A 19,558-nucleotide genomic window follows, 5' to 3' on the forward strand; every position below is an offset into this window, starting at 1 on the left:
TTGCTTTCCACTTTCTGTGCCCAATAGTATAAGTATTTTATCGCGACTAACTGTAGGTTAATACTGTTCTGCATTGCCTTGAATTGGCTTTAGAATCGCAATACATTGGATGTATTTGCTAAATGCTTTATCTATAAAAATGTAGGCTATTGAAAAACATTTGTATTATTTTCTGTATTTAAAATCACTCTAATAAATCTAAACTTTAAATAGAATTAATTGATAAGGAAGACAGAAGGATTAGAGAGTACACAGAAGAGGCAACTATCTAAGAATTATTGACAGTAGTTTATGACCAAAAAAACAGTTAACTTCTCGCAAGGTTTGTTACCTGTTCTTGGAGTGATTATTATATAGTCTTCCTGATGTCACCGCCTTCCTCACTGGCAGATAAGTATAGTGCAGGGCTACTAATACACTCACAATCACATAGGAGATCCTCTCTATATTAATGCATGCCAGAGACGTGTCTTTCCTCTAGTACAACTATTTTCCCACAATATGGGGTCCACCGGCAAATGGATTCTAGCAAACAGAAAATATTTTATCATATTTCTGCTCCCAATTCTTCTTCTACCATTGCCCCTGGTGTTACAAGCAACCGTAAGTACTATTTTTGTTAAGAACTATGCTCTTCTATATTATCTTGCATCAAGAAGACATGTATTCTGTTTGCTGATCTTCTGGTATGCACAACACAGATACATTCCAATCAGCATATGAAAGTCATGCATGCACAAGTAATGCAACAAGTAAACTTCAAAGTTAGATTTTCTGCAATTTGAAATTAAAATATTTCTTCTTTATCGATGCATGATTTAAAAATATTCTAAAAAGGTTCCATACACTTGCCTGCATCAAACAGACATATTATGTGGAACCTCTCTGTAATACTTTTTAATCGTACATCAATAAAGATAAAATATTTTAATTTGAAATGCCAGACAATGTAACTTTGAAGTTTACAAGTGCTATGAACTGACAGCATCTGTGCATTTGAGAAATCCCACATTAAAACTGCATATCTGCTTCTATCATGTGACTACTTGCCTCCAGAAGTCATATAATTAGTAAATTAAGTCCACCTGTGCGTAATTTATTCTCAGTGTAACGCTGGTGGGTGTGGACTCACTGCGGCACGGGCTGGGCTTTCCCTTGAGGAGCGTGACTAAGTGTCTACCGGGTCTTCACTAGGGCCTATGATGATGAGGATAGGCTGGGCTGCCGGTAGACACTAGGTACCACACCAGGGCAGTCCCCAGGACTGCAGCAGGCGGCCGGAGGGTCAGAGGTGTGGGTACGATGTACAGGAGGGCGAGACAGAATCCAATTGTGAAACATTATTACTATAATATCTTGTACTTTGTTCGTGGGACAACCCCTTTAAATGGCTCCATTTAATGAGGCCAGACCCTAAAAATTATGGATTTGAAACTGTTACCACAAATGTTGTCTTATGTGGTCTAGCAATATCTTGGTTCATGGAGTAAAAACATAAACATTATGATATATTTACCTTTAAAATTTGGCGCTCCCAGTAATTTGCATCTCATTTTCATAGCTATGCAATGAAATGTCATGCAGAGACAAGTCAGGTGACTGTTACTGCATTTGTTCATGACTCCTTTGATGTCACTACAGATGATTCTTACCCTTACTTACATTTCTTTGAGTTTTAAATTGTCATAAAATTGATGGCAGAAGAAGAGAAAGGGGGTTTGGCACAAACGTGGCCATGGTTCTCGATCTCTTCCACGGTAGTTTATATAACTGAAAATGCTCATTAATCAGACTGGTGGCTCATGTAAACACTCCTGGTCATATGCTCTATTAGAGCTTGTTGACTTCAAAGGTTTCCAAAATGGAGAGCATCTCTGGGTGGCTAATTTTCGTTCTAGTGAACCTCAACCATTCTTGTATTACATGGACAGCCAATAATCTGAATGACCTCTTTGGAGAACTTCTTCTTTTACGAGTATATTGAAGAAATCTAGGCCTAGATATCTATGATTTTCTGGAACAAAATAAGCTGTTTATTGTGAGTTTCTGTTGATCACCACAGTGCATAATGTCCGTTTTCTTCAAATGGTTTCTCTGATGATACGGTCCCTTAAAATGTTCATAGTTTCATAATTACAGAGTTGATGTAAAACGACAAATGTCTACCAAGACCAAGTAATATTGTTATATTGTTGATCCAGAGCAAGGCAAAAGCTCCAATTAGTCAGATGTCAATTGTTTGATATTGAAGGGAACATTTTCCAAAGTGGTTGTAGTGACATCTATCAATGAAGAAGCAGTTTATTGCAGGGCAAATCTTTTGCTCTAGGTTATAAGACAAATTAATTTCCCCTGGATGAAGCTAAATGCGAAACGCGCATTGGGGCCTCCTTTGCTATATCCATTAGGTTTATTTTGCTCACTTACTATCTCCTTCTTTTTTTATACTCACATCTAGCTATTTGGATTTTGATGTGGATGATGCATCCTGCGTCATCCACATAGCGAAATTAAATCTCGTGCCTATGGGCAGAGCAGAAAACATCACTGTGCAAGCGCCAAGCAACATCATTTATGTAATATCTGGTGGCAAAGAAAAACACAATGAAGGCCAAGGCTTCCGGTATGTTGGAGTCAGAATGACGCTTGGCGCTTGCACAGTGATGTTTTATGCTCTGCCCGCAGTAGGGCAGAGCACAATGCGCCTGAACGGACCCGTGAGGCTACTAGCAGATGTGAGATTTCCTTGGGCTATATGGATGATGCAGGATGCGTCATCCACATCAATCAAAGCAGTAGGATGGCTATTAGAAGCAGAGACGAGGCACAGCCGCACAGGGAGCACGACCATCGGACCAGCCCTTCCTTATTTACATCCGGGAACAATTAAAATAGTATTTTTGGGGGTATACACAAGAAGTCAGGAGATAATAGCCATAATGTGGAATGCGGTACAAGAGAAGATAATGGCGGTGGCATTTGTTCAGAGACTCAAAAACTGGTGACAGGTTCCCTTTAAACATTGTTTTATGTCTTCATTTTGTAAAATAATAAAAGTTTGATAATATTACTGAGCTTTTGTACTTCTAAAGCTATGTTCACACATCATGTTTTTTTCAGCAATTTTTGCTGCAGATTTTTATTCAAATTTTCAGCTGCCTTTTGCAGTACCATTAAAGTCTATGAGAAACCAGAATTTTCTGTTCACACATCATGTTTTTTTTGTTGTTGGGTATTTTGTGCCTTGCAGCCTTTTTTTGGAAAATAGAGCATGTCACTTCTCTCAGCGTTTTTTCAGTATTTTTTCACCGATAGGAAGTAATGGGTAGTTAAAAACGCTGAAGAAAACATGATTTGTGAACATAGCTATCAGGTTTAGCTGCATTTTTAGTGAAAATAAGTAAGTACAACAGTATGTGAAACACATTTATTTTTGTGATTTTATCATCTTGTCTTGGTCACTGAGATGATTGTTTGTATAAGGAGAAATTAGAGATGTGTACAGTGTAAACATTGGCTGAGCTAGGTGTGAGATTGAACAATACCTGTGGCCCAGTGAGGTGTGAAATTGAACAATGCCTGTGCAACTGAATGATATACTCCATAGTGTGAAAGTAAATAGTGTCCTACACACTGGCAGTAACACACTATAATTGCTGCTCAACACAGTCAGCATAGGGTCACCAACTACTATTTACAGCTTGCCTAAGGCAAATAATCCCTAACTGAAGACTATAAAATATAACTTTTAAAAATACTAATAAAGGAATATAAACATTTAAAATTATGCATACACACTGGCAGTGCATTGAGTTTGTTAGTTAAACTATTCCTGAGCAATTCACCTCCCCCACTGTTATGCCAAAACCAGAATGAGATTTTTTTTTAACTGAACTTTATGTACATGCATAAAAGAGATAAAGCATGAACAAGACACTATTCCGCATAAAAAACACACCAAAAAACGCAGCAAAACCTGCGTTTTTGATGCAGCTTCTTTCCTGCCAGAGATCAGGTTTTGCTGCAGATTTGTGATGTAAAAAAAGCCATGATGTGTGAACGCAGCCTAGGGTTTTATTTGTTATTTTGGAGTGCCCTTTACTTATTTTGGGCTTATATAGAGGTTTATAAGACAAAGTTTGATTTACAAGTTAGGTCCTGTCTCCTTGAAGTTTGTGCTAAGCAGTTTGTTTGTGCATCATTATAATCTGAATGGTTTTTGGATGAAAATATACACTGTATTATCGAACATTTCTTATTGGTTTCACTTATCTTTTAAGAAATGTTTGTGACCTTGAACACTAAGAAGCTGAGGAAGAGCCATAAAGAAGTTGTTTGTCACTTAGTGCCCTATTTATCAATAGACTGTAAATTATTAAATGAAAACTTGTGATGTTCACTGGGCATCGCCATTACACCAATACTGTTTCCCAGCAGACATGTCCACATATAAGAGGGTGTGAAATGATTCAATGCTGTATAAAAGTGTACGAGCCCACTAAATATTACAATAAGGATGATGATATTTTCATTTCTTTTTCATTTAGATAATTGTCTACTAAGCATTATTTCTTCAATGCACGCCTTTCACAATATGTGGGTGCATTGTACCAGAGTTTCCAAAGTAATAATTACACCCACTATATATTTATACAAGGATGCAGATATTCACACACAATATTACCAAAACAGTGTAAAAAAGTCAAATTCATTTACTTATTCTACCAATGTGTGATAATACGGCACCTCTACTGGCACAAAGTCACGAGAAAAACAAAGTACCCCATATTTGAATTCTATGGTATCAGGACTTAATAAAAATAAAATCTTGTCCTTAGGAGGTCTGAAAACGAAGTAAATGCAACCCTGATGAACAACAACACATGACGAATTACACTGTGTCATTATTTAACAAAAACTAAGTCAAAATGCAAAAAACAGTTTGCAAAAATGAAGTACACCCCATGAATCAGTAGCTTGTAGAACACCTTTAGCAGCAATAACTTGAAGCAATGAGTTTTGTTATTACTTTTTCAGAGGAATTTTGGCCAACTCTTCTTGACGAAGTTCATTAAGTTCATTGAGGTTTATGGACATTCACTTACGCACAGCTATCCTTAAGAGGTTTAATGCTTGTGGTCATGTAAGATAACAGATGGTAATTACGCTACCTGCTGCCCCAAGTCTTTTTGTTTTGGCTGCAGTGGTGACATAATGTCAACATCACTGTGCTCTTCAGTTCTGGAAATGTACACAGCGTGAGCTACTGACCTCAGTGATTGGCTGCAGAGGTGATGAGCTATGGTGACGTGTTGTCATTACTGAAGCCAAATCGCAGAGACTGGAGCAGCATCAGAATGGAGCTGGTTGAGAGTAAGTAAAACCACTCTAAGGTTACAGCATTTCAGTCTGGACTTTGACTTGACCATTGCGATACCTCAAAAGAAAGGGACTTACAGTAATCCAGAATATATGAATCAGCAGCTATTAGTATCAATGGCTGGATACATATAATGATAGCAGTTCATCAATAGGCATAAATGAAATGAAATACATTGCATTTGGAATGTTTGCATAATAAATATTGGCAGTATAGTTCTTAATAACCACAAGGTACATACATGACCACAGGGTGCATATAATTTAATGAGGAGTAAAACAACCTCACTAGTAATCCGAATAGTAATGCTGTACATCTGCCTGTATAAAGCGTCCAAGCGCACGTTTCGCCCTGCTTTATCAGGGGGTCGTCTAATCATATTCGCCATCAATTCACTCACAAGAGCTTATCTCATTATCATGACTTGTTTCTACAGAAATATGTAAGTCAACTATACAGCTATAAAAAAGATTCTAGTCCATTAATTAGGGAATTGAATATAATTAAGTTTAGTAATTGATATTGCTTAGTCAAAATGGATGTGACATCACTCTATGCTTTTATTGAACATGAATTTGGGATTAAGTGTGCAAAGCACTAACTAGAAAAAGACACTAAACAATTATTTTACATTCAATGGTCATCTATATCATCAGATATCAGGCACTGAGATGGATATGTACGTAGCCCCATTTTATGCAAACCTTTTCATGGAGAGGTTCGAAAAGCAGTGGGCCGTAACTGAGTTCTCTTCGCCTTGAAACCCCTCTTCTAAGCAGGAAATTGAATTAAGTATATTGTGCTGTGCAGTTGGTTCTGTACTCACTGTTACTTTGGGAGTCCTCGTTACCTCCCCATCCTTGGGACCGGATCCGGCTAGAAACAACACAGGAGACCTTGGGTCTTGGTTAACAGGTTCGGCTTTACTGTACAATTTATTTACACACGGTTGAAGCATACAGATTAAGACAGAGTCTTTTTGTGGTGATGGTGTTCCCTTGGTTGTGTGTCCTACCAGTCCTTGTCCCTGTCCTGTCCTGAGACCCACGATCTTCCTCTCCCTCTGTGACCTGGCCAACATCTTCCTCATCAGGAGGACAGAGGTCTGCGTCTCAGACACTCTTCCGGGCCTCAAGCCCAAGACTGTCCCGGCATCCAGATGGAGTGTTAAATGTGTTCCCATTCTATTCAGAGACGCACTCTGACAGAACACTTTCTTTTCCTGCTGCAACTGCTTCTTAGAACCTGCTTACTTGTCTGTTCAGCCTTCCTTCTCCCACTCTACCCTCTTCACTGAACTTGCACTTGTCCTGTGCTGTGTGAGTCATGGACTCTAGTGGAGACTAGACTAGATTACTTGTGTGTGACTCTCGCAGCCCTGCCCTGGGAAGATGAAAGGGGTACTCGGAGCCGGGTCAGATGACGAGGGGGATGTAGCCGTGGCCTGGACCCGTTCCGTGCCCAGGGCCGTCACACAAAGAAAATAATGAGCTATCGGTGTTGATGAGGACGAGTGGCGGAATTGAGACTACGCCACCTGCGGTGTCTGGTGATGCGCCACCAGTGCTGCTAGCAGTCCTCTGAGGCTGGATGTTATGGCAGCTTAAGATGTTATGACTCCCCACAGGCGGAGCAGGGCCTCAGGGCAGGGGGAAGCAGGATGATGGAAGAAGTAGTTATTGGAATACTCTGGTTCTGTGTGGTGAGGTGCAGAATAAAGAGTCCGGAGGCCTTAGGGGGAGTCTTCTAGGTCTTTTACTCACGTTATTGTAAGCAGCAGCAAGGCTTCTCCCTGCTCCTCACGGATTACTGCGGTCACCAGAGACGAGGGCTCAGCGCACCCAGGATATTCAGGCACTTCGATCAGGACCCTCTGAGTGTTCCTAAACTGTCCCTTTTGACCTCTCCTGTCCGCGTGCGTGCAAAGGCTGGGTCTCCCTCTGGACTATGCACATATTTGGGGCACAGCGGCAATTGCTGTTCCGTCCGTCCCGCGACGGGATCCACTGTAGCCTTCCGGGCTTCTCTGACAGAGACGTGAAGTGGCAAAGTCAGATGTCGGGGGCCGGTACCCCTCTTGCAGCAGGAACCCCCGTGGCTGGGCCAGGATGGAGAGTACAGGTGGCGTACGCCGCTCCATCCATACTCCCAGGGATCCTTTTGCTTGTGGAGCTATTTACTGTAGCTCCCGACCTTCTTGAGCAAGGGAACTTGAACGGGGCAGAGACACTGTTAACTCATACCCACTCCTCATGTCAAGGTCAGGGCACGAGGACCGTGCATCTACAACATGCTGCAGGCTCCAACACATGGCCACTGCCAGCTGTGAAGATCGCACCCCATCAATAGGACTCAGAATCGAGAACAGGGGCCAAGAACCTTGTGCTCAAGATGGCTGGCTATTATATAGCAAATTATGTGTGCAAACTAAAACTGTGTTCTACCCTTCACCCACTACATGGTTCCCCCTACTTTTGGGTCCCTTCACTTGTGATCCTGGTGAGGCATCACTATGCTGCATACTTGCCTCTCATAGGTCAGGAGTGTGTAGTGTTGAATGTAGATTAGGGTCCTGACCAGTGTACCTTCCTTACCTGGGTGGGGAGACACTACACCTGCTGACAGGCTGCAGAATCCCCCCTTGTGGCGACCGAACCCTCAGGGGCGCCACATTCCCCCCTGGTAAAATACAGCAAGTCCGCAGGCTGCAAAGAGAGTAAAGCCAGGTAAAGACCTTTTATAACATTTTTGCAACAATCAAAACGATCTTCCCTTTATGGGAGGTACTTTGCTTAAACGTTGCATAAATAATATAAAAGTGCAAAAATACAAAAAATATAAAAGTATAAAATATAAGATAAGAGACGTTCAATATGGCAGCAGACTGTTTAAAGTGCGGTAGACGGAGTCAGTTCAGTAGCAAGAGGGACCTGTCCCAAACCCTCAACGTAGGCCCTGGGGTGGCTGCAGGGCATGAAGATCCTGTGTTGGACCTCCAAGAGAGCCACTCCAGACAGGTTTTGCTTCTGAGGTCTGAGGTAGAAGAAAAGACACAGCTTTGCATAAAACCAATAGGAAGCACCTAAATAGATGCATAACTATATACAAGAAAGTTTGTCTGCTGCTATTGTCCGCAGGGACTAATGTCTCTGGAAAACAGTAGAAAACGAACACAAGATGTAAAACAAACCAACTTTAACTATAACAGCTGCCGGGGGCTGCCTAGTCCATATATCCCCGCCGGGGGAAGGGCTCATTCCTCCCTATGGAGGCTCACCGGTCCTCCACAGGTGAGTGCGCAGGGGCATCACTCCTGGACATTTTACGCACATCCAGGGCGTACCAACCACGCACCCCACTGTGGCGGGTGAAGGACACAAGATCGCCCGAAGTGAGGTTCCGGCCAGGGTGTCCCTTTTTGATCCTGGTTTCGATGTCCCGCCGGCTGACAAAGACGTCGTCCTCATGCTGGGGACTCCTAATAAAGCCCCATCCCGCCTCCTGGTGGAAGCGGACCACCTGCCCTTCTTCATGAGGGCTTGGGTGGAACGCCTCCCTCTGGCGGGCTCTAGACTTGGCAGCTTTGACCCGCACTCGGAGCTGCTCACATCGAACCTCCCGTTGTTGCTGCTCCCGGTTGAGTTGGAGGATCTGTTGGAGGCACTGCTCCCTTCTCCTCTCTTCAGCCCGGGTCTCCCAGGGGAAGCCCATCAGGTCGCCCCCCTGGTTGTCCCAGGCCCACTCTTCTGCCGCTGGGCAGGTCACGGTGGGAGCCGGAAGCGGCATTAGGGGGTGCTGCAGCAGGACAAGGTGCGTGGACCCTTCTGAGTTGGGGCCCGTGAATGCCCATCCAGGCCTGGGTTCTTCTGGAACGGGAGGTGGGAGCCCACGGAGGTCTCCAGACATGGTGGCAGCTTGGAGCTCCGGAGCCAGAGCTTGCTCCCAGGTCACTGTGCCGGGCAGCAGGTACTCGGACCACAAGTCCAAAAGGGGCACGGTTTGCTCGGCAATATACATTCCTAAACAGCAATATACATTCCTAAAGAGGGATATACAGTGTATAGTACAAATGAGTACACCCCAACCGATGTGTTAGAAAATCTTTAGTTTCCTTTCAGAATCGACATTTTCTATGGGATCCCATACTACAAAATACTTTCACAAATGTGGACGATTTGATATTGATTTGATATTTTGCACATCCCAAACATTTAATTTTCCTAACAAATTCATTCAAGACCATGTTGCAAAAATGAGTTCACCCCAATGAAAGTCTTAGGAGCAAAGCTAAAGTTTAGACTACAATATTCTAATTAACAAGAATTCAACCCCAGATAAGTCTAATTCAGAAAACAGGTGTCCAGCAGACAGTTGACTACAAAAGGGTGTTAGTTAACAAAAAAAAAACCTTCCCATTTTAGGTTGGCAGCAATGGCACCATATGGAAGAGAAATGTCATGAGATTTGAGAAAGAAAATAATTTCTTTACATAAGAAAGGTGAAGCCTACAAGAAGAATACAGCAGCAAAAGTGATACAAAAATGTAACATTGATGGAGCAGCAACCATCTCACAAAGACGATTAGGCTGACTACAGAAATCAACACCTATACAGGAGCATCTTCTGTTGAAAAGAGTTGAAGAAAATCAACATGCAAGTTCATTCCAAAAGAATGGCATGCATGGATATTGTCCATGGACTAAGCTTCTCCTAAAGCCCATGCACAAAGAAGCTCACTTACCATTTGCCAGGGCCCATGCTGAAAAATATGAAGACTACTGGGACTCTATTCTCTGGACTGATGAAACAACGATAAATGTTTTTGGACCTGTTAGCTTCAAAGCTGTATGGTTTTGCAAAGGTGAGTAGTACAAACAAAAATGCATGGTGCCTACAGTGACACATGGTGGTGGCAGTGTTCTTACGTGGGGCTTCATGAGTGCTGCTGGTGTCGGGGAGATATATTTCATTGATGGTATCATGAATTCATAGATGTACTGCTATATATTGAAAGAGAAGATGCTACCATAGTTGAATGCCCTTGGTAGTCATTCACTTTTCCAACATGACAATGACCAAAACACATATCTAAGACCATTGTTGCATTTCTGAAGGCGAACAGGGTGAATGTGATTGAGTGGCCAAGTAGCGTATTTTTTGGACTATAAGACACATTTTTTAACAAGAAGAACTCTTGCTCTGATCTATGTGATCAGTACAGAGCAGGAGAGGAAGTTTACTGACCATAATGGAGGCTGCAGATGCTGAACAGCTGAAGGACCTTCTGCACGAGTAATTTCAGGTGCTTGAGTGGAAGGTCCAGCCATTTCTCAACTCCTGCAGCCGCCGTATAGGTCGTGATCAGGAACTGCAAGATGTGGTAATGTATAGTGTGTGTGAGTATGTGTGTGTATATGTCTGTATGTGCATGAAGCCGAGCTGTGTGTATGTCTATATGTGCATGAAGCAGAGCTGTGTATGTGTGTAAGTAAATGTGCATGTAGTAGAGCTGAGGGTGTGTCTATACATGCATGTAGCAGAGCTGTGTACGTCTATGTGGGCATGTGGCAGAGCTGTGTATGACTATGGGCATGTAGAAGACCTGTGTATGTCTATGGGCATGTAGCAGACCTGTGCATGTCTGTGGGCATGCAGAAGAGCTGTGTCTGTCTGTGGGCATGTGGCAGAGCTGTATATGTCTATGAGCATGTAGCAGAGCTGTGTGTATAATACACACTGCAAAGACACACTAACAATAGATTTATTACCTCCCTATTCTACTCTAGTACATTAAAATTAGCGTCGTCTCTGAATTTTGGGTCTTCTATCCTTTGGATTACGAGCTCGGAGAGAATGAAGACACAGGACAGGATGTTTGTGTCTAAACATACTCTAAAAACTTTATTACAAAACACAGGGCTAATATACACCCTAAAGGCAGGAAACGGATTTGCCATATATGGTTCGATTATACAGTTTAGCTGAACAAGCGAAAAAAGCTAGTTTCTGTATGCTTTAAAATATTTAATTAGACTTATCTAGTTAGCAAGGTCATTTCATCTTTCTGCAAGAACACATTATTGCTACAAGAAGAAACATCTGGCCAGGGAGAATCACTTTATCTTCTCCCAAGGACACGCTATTGATACAAGAAGGAACATTCATAGCTGTTGTTTTCACCTAAAATAACTGTCAGACTTATATAGCATAGATGGGGCCTTTAAACTTGAGGGACTCCATCTTCTGCTATAACATTCCATCCTTTTGTTCCTTCATTTATCAATACGAATTTCTATGTTTTCTTTTAGTACAACGCTGAATACACATTAAAAAAAGCTTAAAAGCCAAATAAACCGCAAGACACATTAGCAAAACCTGTAAAATAGCTTGTACTATACCAGCCAACCACCCACCAATACCTTTAAACCAATTTAGAAAGGAAAATCTCTGTGTGGAATTATTGGCCAAAGTATCTGAACAGTTCACCCAAAAGTTTATCTCTTCCCATGAGACTGGGACAGCGAGAAAGGGTATGCTAGTGGACGTCACAGGGGCATGTGTTCATATCCAACAATTAGCAATGGTCTGGTTTTGCTCCTTTAGTCCATCGATTAGAGCAAAATGTTGTCTAATGAATCTATTGTCGTCTCCATCTCAACCTAGTCCATGCACCTGTGGTTGTAAGTATGCAGGTAAGTATAAACAATGTCATCATTCTTTGTCCGCTGGTTCTCCTAGTATCTTTTTGCAATGGGACGCGTGGATCCAGGTCTCTTTTCCCTCTAGCTTAACGGCTGTACTTGTGGTCAGCAGAACTTGAAAGGGTCCGTCAAACCGTGGATCTAGGCTTTTCCTCACGTGTCTTTTTATAACCACCCAGTCTCCAGGTTGCAGCGTATGGCTGCTAGAGTCTTGATCTGGATCTGGAAGAGAACTGAAGACATTATCATGTACTTGCTTAATCTTTTTGTGTAAAGCCCTCACATAGGAACTTAGCACATGGTTGTTCATTTCTAATGCTTGCGGATAGAAACACCCTAGGCTGGGTACGTTGCCAAACAATATCTCATATGGAGAGAGTCCAGTCTTTCTATTAGGCGTGTATCTTACTGAAAACAGAGCAAGTGGTAAACAGTCCGGCCATGGTTTTCCTGTCTCAGCCATGGCTTTCTGAATTTTTAATTTCAATGTCCCATTCAGTCTTCCCACTTTACCACTACTTTGTGGGTGATATGGGGTATGGAATGCTTGTTGAATTCCTAGAGCTGACATGACTTCATTCATTATTTCACCTGTGAAGTGTGTACCTCTGTCACTCTCAATTACCTCTGGTACCCCATACCTGCAGACCACCTCCGCAAGCAGTTTCTTTGCGGTTGCCACAGCCGTGGCTTTGGCAATCGGGAAAGCCTCTGGCCATCCTGAGAACAAATCAATACAGACCAACACATATTCCCATGATCCTGACTTTGGCAGCTGAATATAATCAATTTGCAGTCTCTGGAATTGATAGAGGGGCCGGGGGGTGTGTTTGGGTGGTGTTTTAACTACTCTACCCTGATTATGTGTAGCACATATCATGCACCCTTGTACCAGGTTTTCAATACAGGTGGAGAATCCTGGTGCCACCCAATGTTTCTGCATCACACTCATCACACACGTTTTAGATTGGTGTGTCGGCCCATGTAGTATCTGGGCAGCTGCTGGGTACAGTGCCCTTGAAGACATCGTCGTGTCCCTTTCCCCCATACCCCATTTGCTTCATTCAGGCATGCACCTTCCTTTAACCACTTATCAACCTCCTCCTTTTGAGCCTGAGCCTGCATTTGGGATAAGATGTCCTCCGACACAAAGGGGTTTTTAGGGGCACTTAACTGACGCACTGTTGACCCTTGTTGCGGCTTACAGGCTGCTGTTTTTGCCGCTGCATCTGCCATCGCGTTTCCTCTGCTTACCTGGTCGGTGCGTCTGGTATGTGCTCTTACCTTTATGACAGCTACTTGTTTGGGTAGTTGTAGCGCATCAATTAACTGCTGGACCGCATCGGCATTCTTAATGGGGTGTCCTGCTGCCGTCAGGAAACCTCTTGACTTCTATATTGGACCAAAATCATGCGATATACCGAATGCGTACCTAGAATCTGTGTAAATGTTAACAATACTACCTTCCGCTAGTTTACAGGCCTCGGTTAGGGCCCTAAGTTCAGCTTCTTGAGCCGACTGGTGTGGGAGCATTGGTTCTGCCTTGATTACTGCATTGAGGGAGACAACTGCATATCCAGTATGGAAGGTACCTGAATCGTCCTGATGACGGGATCCATCTACAAAAAATTCAAAATCTGCATTTTGTAATTCATGTTCAAATACAGTAGGTAAACCTGCCGTTTCTTGTGCCATCATTTGTACACAGTCATGAGGAACTTCCTCTCTTGGATCTTCCTTAAAAAGCACAGTACCTGACTCCTCCTTTAGATCCGAGAGAGGTAACAAAGTTGCTGGATTCAGGGTAGTACACCTCTGTAAAGAAACATTGGGAGGCATTAACAGTGCACATTGTAACCTGAGATGACGTGCTGCTGAGAGGTGAGCGGGTTGCACTTGATTCAATATAGTGTAGACATCATGAGGTGTTAGAACGGTGAGCGGGTGGTCAAGAACAATGTCTGCGGATTTATGGAGTAATAGTCCAACAGCATGCAGAGCACGTACGCCGGATGGTGCACCTCTGGCTACCGCATCCAATCTGCCACTAAAGTAGGCAACAGGTCTCTGATTATCACCGTGTGTTTGAGTTAAAACTCCTGCTGCATGTCCAGCTTGTTCATGAAGGTACAGAGTAAATGGGAGCTCATAATTAGGTGTACCCAAAGCTGGAGCGGCCAAAATACGGTTCTTGAGAGAATAAAAACAGTCTATTGCCTCTGATGTTAGTACAAAAGGTGTTGGGGTAAGACAGTCATAGAGGGGCTGCATTAAAACAGAGACGGCATGAATCCACTGTCTGCAATAGGAAACAAGTCCAAGAAAAGTTCTGAGGGCTGCAACATTAATGGGGACGGTGAATGCCTGTACTGCTTGTTTGCGTGCATTTGTTAAATGACAAGCTCCTGGTGTAATGCAATGTCCCAAAAAGGTGACTGAAGATTTACAAAACTGAAGCTTATCTTTCGATGCCTTGCAGCCAGCGTGATAGAGAAACAACATAAGCGATATAGTTGCACTATGACATTGTTTCCTGGAGGGGGCACAAATGAGCAGGTCATCGACATATTGCAAAACAACGATATGTGGTTCAGACCATCCCTCCAGTATTTCCTGCAGACTTGCAGTGTACATTGTGGGTGAATTCTGGGCACCCTGTGGCAACACTGTCCATGTATATTGACTACCCTGGAATGTGAAAGCAAACAGGTACTGGCAGTCAGGAATCAGGATGTAATGGTACACTGAAAAATGCATTTGCCAAATCAACCACTGAAAAGCAAAGAGAGTTAGAAGGTATCTGTGACAGAAGAGTATGTGGGTTGGGCACAACTGGTGTTAGAAGTTCTGTGGCTTTGTTAACCAACCGGAGGTCATGGACCATTCTATATGCGGCTGGTTGTCCTGGCACGCTCTTTTTCTTTACTGGGAACAGGGGAGTGTTGCAAGGGGATTGGGTTTTGACTAGGACTCCTCTCTGTAGTAATTTTTGGACCTGCTGGGCTATGGCATTCTCCTGAGCTGAGCTAAGGGGATACTGCCTCTGTTGAGGCAAGATGGCTCCTGGTTTTAATTTCACCATTACTGGTTGAACTCTTAACCTACCAACATCTGTTTTGTCTGAGGCCCAAAAATCATGTGGTACAGCCTGCTCCAATATCGGGGGAAACTCATTTGTCTCTTCTATGCTGGCAATATCTAGTGACATAATTTTGCAAAGGGTACTTGGTTTTAAACCTGGGGTCATGGTGACAGTGCCATCGGGATGATACTCAATATGTGCTTGTAATTGGGACAACACATCATTTCCCAAAAGGTTACATTGGCCTCGGGGCGATACCATGAGCTGGCTATGTACAGTAGCTCCTTGAATTTGCAGGGGAATTCTTTTAGTGACAGGAAGCAGGACAGACGGGGAATTGAAGGGGGTGGCAATGACATGATGTGAAAAATCAGTGTCAGTGTATGGCCAATCACCTTGCGTAATTACTGAATTGTCGGCCCCCGTATCTACTTGGAAATCGATTTCATGTCCCCCTGGTAGGTTCACCTGCACTATACAACTGGGAGTTGGGGGTAAGGAGATGAGGGGTTCATGTGCAAGCTACCCTCATCCTATGGGGGCGTTGTTTGGTTGGCTGGAGGACCCGTACTCTGAGCATTTGGATACGGGTTGGTCCTACAGTTCTTTCTAAAATGTCCTGGCTTTTTACATCCGTAACACAGTTTCTGTCCTCCTCCTTCAGTCCGTCCTCTGCCTCTGTTGTTTCTGGGGGTCGTCTCTACTATATGTATTCTGGCAGCTCTTTTTGCCTGCGCTATGTCATGCTGTGCCCCCTGAGCTATTCTAGCTAAATCTTCTGCCTTCACTGATCTCCAGTCCGGTCTACTTGCTTTTACCTTCTCTGCAATCTCTTTCTTTAGTCCATTCATGAAAGCACTTGCTAATACCCTCTCACTAGTCTTATTCCCGGGGTTGAACCCCATTTCTGACCAGGTTTTCTTTAATGCATAGAAATAATCCTTAGGATCTTCCTCCTTTCTCTGCACTCTATCTTCTAGTGTAACTTGCTTTTCTGCTTGCCTGTCTTGACATGCTTTTACCAACGCTGCTGCGAATAGGACTCCAGCTGCTGCATCATTAGATTCTGCATCTACGGGTCCGGTCCTATTGGCATACTGTTTTTTTGTCTCATCTATCAACCTATCATAGCGGGCTTCATCTGCCAATTTTCCCTTAATTACCCCCTGCAGATCTATTCTAGTGGCATGATACGTATCCTGTATGGTGGTGATCATTCTAGCAAAACCCATAGGGGACTGGGACGGATCTGGCAGCTGGGAGATCAGTGCCAACTGCTCTGAAGGACTCCATGGTCTATACATTAACATTGTGCGAGCTTCCTGACCTGGAACCACTGCATCCCCCCCTGCTGCTGCTGCTGCACCCGGTGCTCCTGGCACAACTACCGTCCTCATTGGGAATTGTCTAGCTGGGTGGGGTCTCGGTCCTCCACATGCCACACAGATGTCTACTGTCAAGGGGTTCTGTTGTCCACATCTGGGGCAAACCCAACATTTAGGTTCCTGGGAATTCTGGTACTGGGGTGGGGGTGACGTCGGGAGCGGACAGGGAGGAAAATCTGTCATTCCAGTTTTTGTCAGTCTGTAACGTCCGTCTCCTAATTCTTCAATCTTTCCTTCAAAATAAGCGCATGCATTCATCCATACATCTACTGTCCCTAACAGACCCTTATCTTTCAACCATCCATGATAGGAGTTAAAGAAGGATTTCCTTTTCTCTCCATTCATCTCTCCATTCTCATTCATTCCCGCTTTACACAATATTTTGTCAATTCCAATCAGTGCCTGTTTCCCTTCTCTGCGTACCACTAAGTCTTTGGCTATAATGCCTTCCTTGGCATTTTGGTTCCCCATTTTTTTTCGGTTCTCCTCACCTAGAAGAGACTCCTCAGTCACTTAGACAATGGGCCACAAAGGTTTCTGAACCATTCCACTACTAGCCTCTCTAGGACTTATACGCCAACCAGAAAAACAGACCAAAAACATCAATCCCGGGACACATCCACAACACAATCATCGGATCCATACTTTCATTCTTAAATTCTCCAAAGGATAGAAGGCAGGACTGATCTGAGGGGATTCTACTGGTTCAAAGGGACCTGAGCCAGACAACAATCTGTTGAATTACCTGGGGAGTCGAAAGCTCGGGGGTGAGGGAGTCTCTTCTATGCAGTGATATAATTAGGTAGAATATAACAGTTATTCTTACCTCAGCGCTGTATATATCACCAACAGAGAGCTTCACTCGTCCCACGTCTCGGACCGGTCGAGCACCCTTGGGTAGATTAACTCAAGGTCCCTGTTCGAGGCGCCAGCTGTCGTCTCTGAATTTTGGGTCTTCTATCCTTTGGATTACGAGCTCGGAGAGAATGAAGACACAGGACAGGATGCTTGTGTCTAAACATACTCTAAAAACTTTATTACAAAACACAGGGCTAATATACACCCTAAAGGCAGGAAACGGATTTGCCATATATGGTTCGATTATACAGTTTAGCTGAACAAGCGAAAAAAGCTAGTTTCTGTATGCTTTAAAATATTTAATTAGACTTATCTAGTTAGCAAGGTCATTTCATCTTTCTGCAAGAACACATTATTGCTACAAGAAGAAACATCTGGCCAGGGAGAATCACTTTATCTTCTCCCAAGGACACGCTATTGATACAAGAAGGAACATTCATAGCTGTTGTTTTCACCTAAAATAACTGTCAGACTTATATAGCATAGATGGGGCCTTTAAACTTGAGGGACTCCATCTTCTGCTATAACATTAGTGATAAAGACCTCTCTACTTTACACCACTAGGGAAGTTTTAATTAATAGGAAAAATGTATAAAAAATGGTATCTCTCCTGATTTGAACCCAACCAAACACCCATGGGAAATTTTGAAGAGACAAGTGGAACATGACTCTCAGTCCAGCATCCAGATAGGAAAAAGATGTTGTAAGATGTTGCCAATGCTTATTCCATACCAAGAAGAATTTGTGCTGTCCATAAATATCATGAAGGTCATACTAAATGCTAGATGTAGTAGTTTTTGATGTGGGTTGTGGATGTGGGGTGTATTCACTTTTTCATCAACTAGAATAAAACAGAATATTTTGCAATGGAAGTTATATTATTTACCTTACTTTCATGTTATGGATTAAAAAATGTTCTATGAATCCAATTTTACATGGCAATCTAAACCCACTAGGATCTCAAAGCTTTCACTGTTTAAACATACGAAAAATGGTGGAATCGGCCTACCCAATATCTACGCCTACCATGCTTCTAATATCATTCTTCAAAGTAGATACTGGTTCCTTGAGTCCGACAAATCTGCCTGGATGGAACTTGAAGATGCTTCTAATAATAATTCCTCTTTATCATCATTGATAATACCCATTTATTGGGTCCATATCTTCCTTTACCTAATCACTCTTTGATTAAATTTACTATCTCACTTTGGAAAAAGCTATATAGTATCTCAAAAACTAATAAATGTAACATTAATCCCAACAAACTTCCTATCTCAATGTTTCATACAGCTCTACCAAATTTCCCATGTAAAAAATGGGAACAATTTGGACTGTTTTTCACTTATAACGGGGCCTAAATTAGACTGCATTATAAACTTTCAGTCATTAAAAACCCTATACAATCTTCCTGATGAAGAATTCTATAATTTTTAATTTTCTAGACTTAAGGAAGTATATTAGAAATAAATTCTCTTTACCTTTGACCCTTTCAAGAGAACTTGTTACTCTTTTAGAGAATCCTATGAATAACTCAATTTGGAATAGGAAGAATATCTACTCAATTCTGATGTCTCATTTGAAAAACTGAATAGTATGTGGAGATGGGAAAAAGATCTAAATAATCATTTCCTCCTAGATAAATGGAAAAAAGCGGTGGAACAAGTGTACAAATCTTCTATTAGCGCAAACTTACATGAAAATTATTTTAAAATTTTATCTTGGTGGTTCTACACTCCCGCTAGACTTAAAAACAAATTTCCTGATCAATCTGATTTGTGCTGGAGGAATTGTGGTCAAAGAGGCAATCTTCTTCACATATTCTGGAAATGTCCGAAACTTTCGATACTTAGGAGAGATGTCTCTTTACTATTGAATAAAATCAATGAATCTCCTGTAAAAATTTCTCCCAAATTGGTTCTCCTTTTACTGGAAGCAGATGACCTCCCTCAAAAAATTAGACAAGTTTCTTTACATATTTTTTCTGTTATAAAAACTTGTATTGCGTCAAAATGGAAATCGATGGATATTCCCTCTATTTCCAACATAATTGATATTATGTTCTCCCATAACGCTTTTGAAATCTCCTTAGCTTTAAGGAATAACTCTCTAAATATAATTCCAAATGGTCTTCTTGGAACGCAATTTTTCCTCC

The 19,558-nt window shown here is 42.4% G+C and overlaps 1 protein-coding gene across 2 annotated transcripts in view; it reads left to right on the forward strand.

Moving 5' to 3' along the window:
• The first annotated feature begins 370 nt into the window (after nt 1-370).
• The window catches only part of LOC141232979 (solute carrier family 13 member 2-like), a 145,060-nt gene continuing 125,872 nt past the window's right edge, over nt 371-19,558 (forward strand). The window contains exon 1 of one of the 2 annotated variants that reach the window (XM_073667849.1): nt 371-603. In XM_073667849.1, the coding sequence (XP_073523950.1) occupies nt 502-603 (102 nt within the window). In that variant the 5' untranslated portion in view covers nt 371-501. The remainder of the gene's footprint in view (nt 604-19,558) is intronic. The other variant, XM_073667848.1, reaches the window with a different exon arrangement.

This window comes from Phyllobates terribilis, unplaced genomic scaffold (genome assembly GCF_046119375.1).
Source record: "Phyllobates terribilis strain yellow unplaced genomic scaffold, ASM4611937v1 Scaffold_2__4_contigs__length_985480577, whole genome shotgun sequence".
In the NCBI taxonomy this organism is placed as follows: domain Eukaryota; kingdom Metazoa; phylum Chordata; class Amphibia; order Anura; family Dendrobatidae; genus Phyllobates; species Phyllobates terribilis.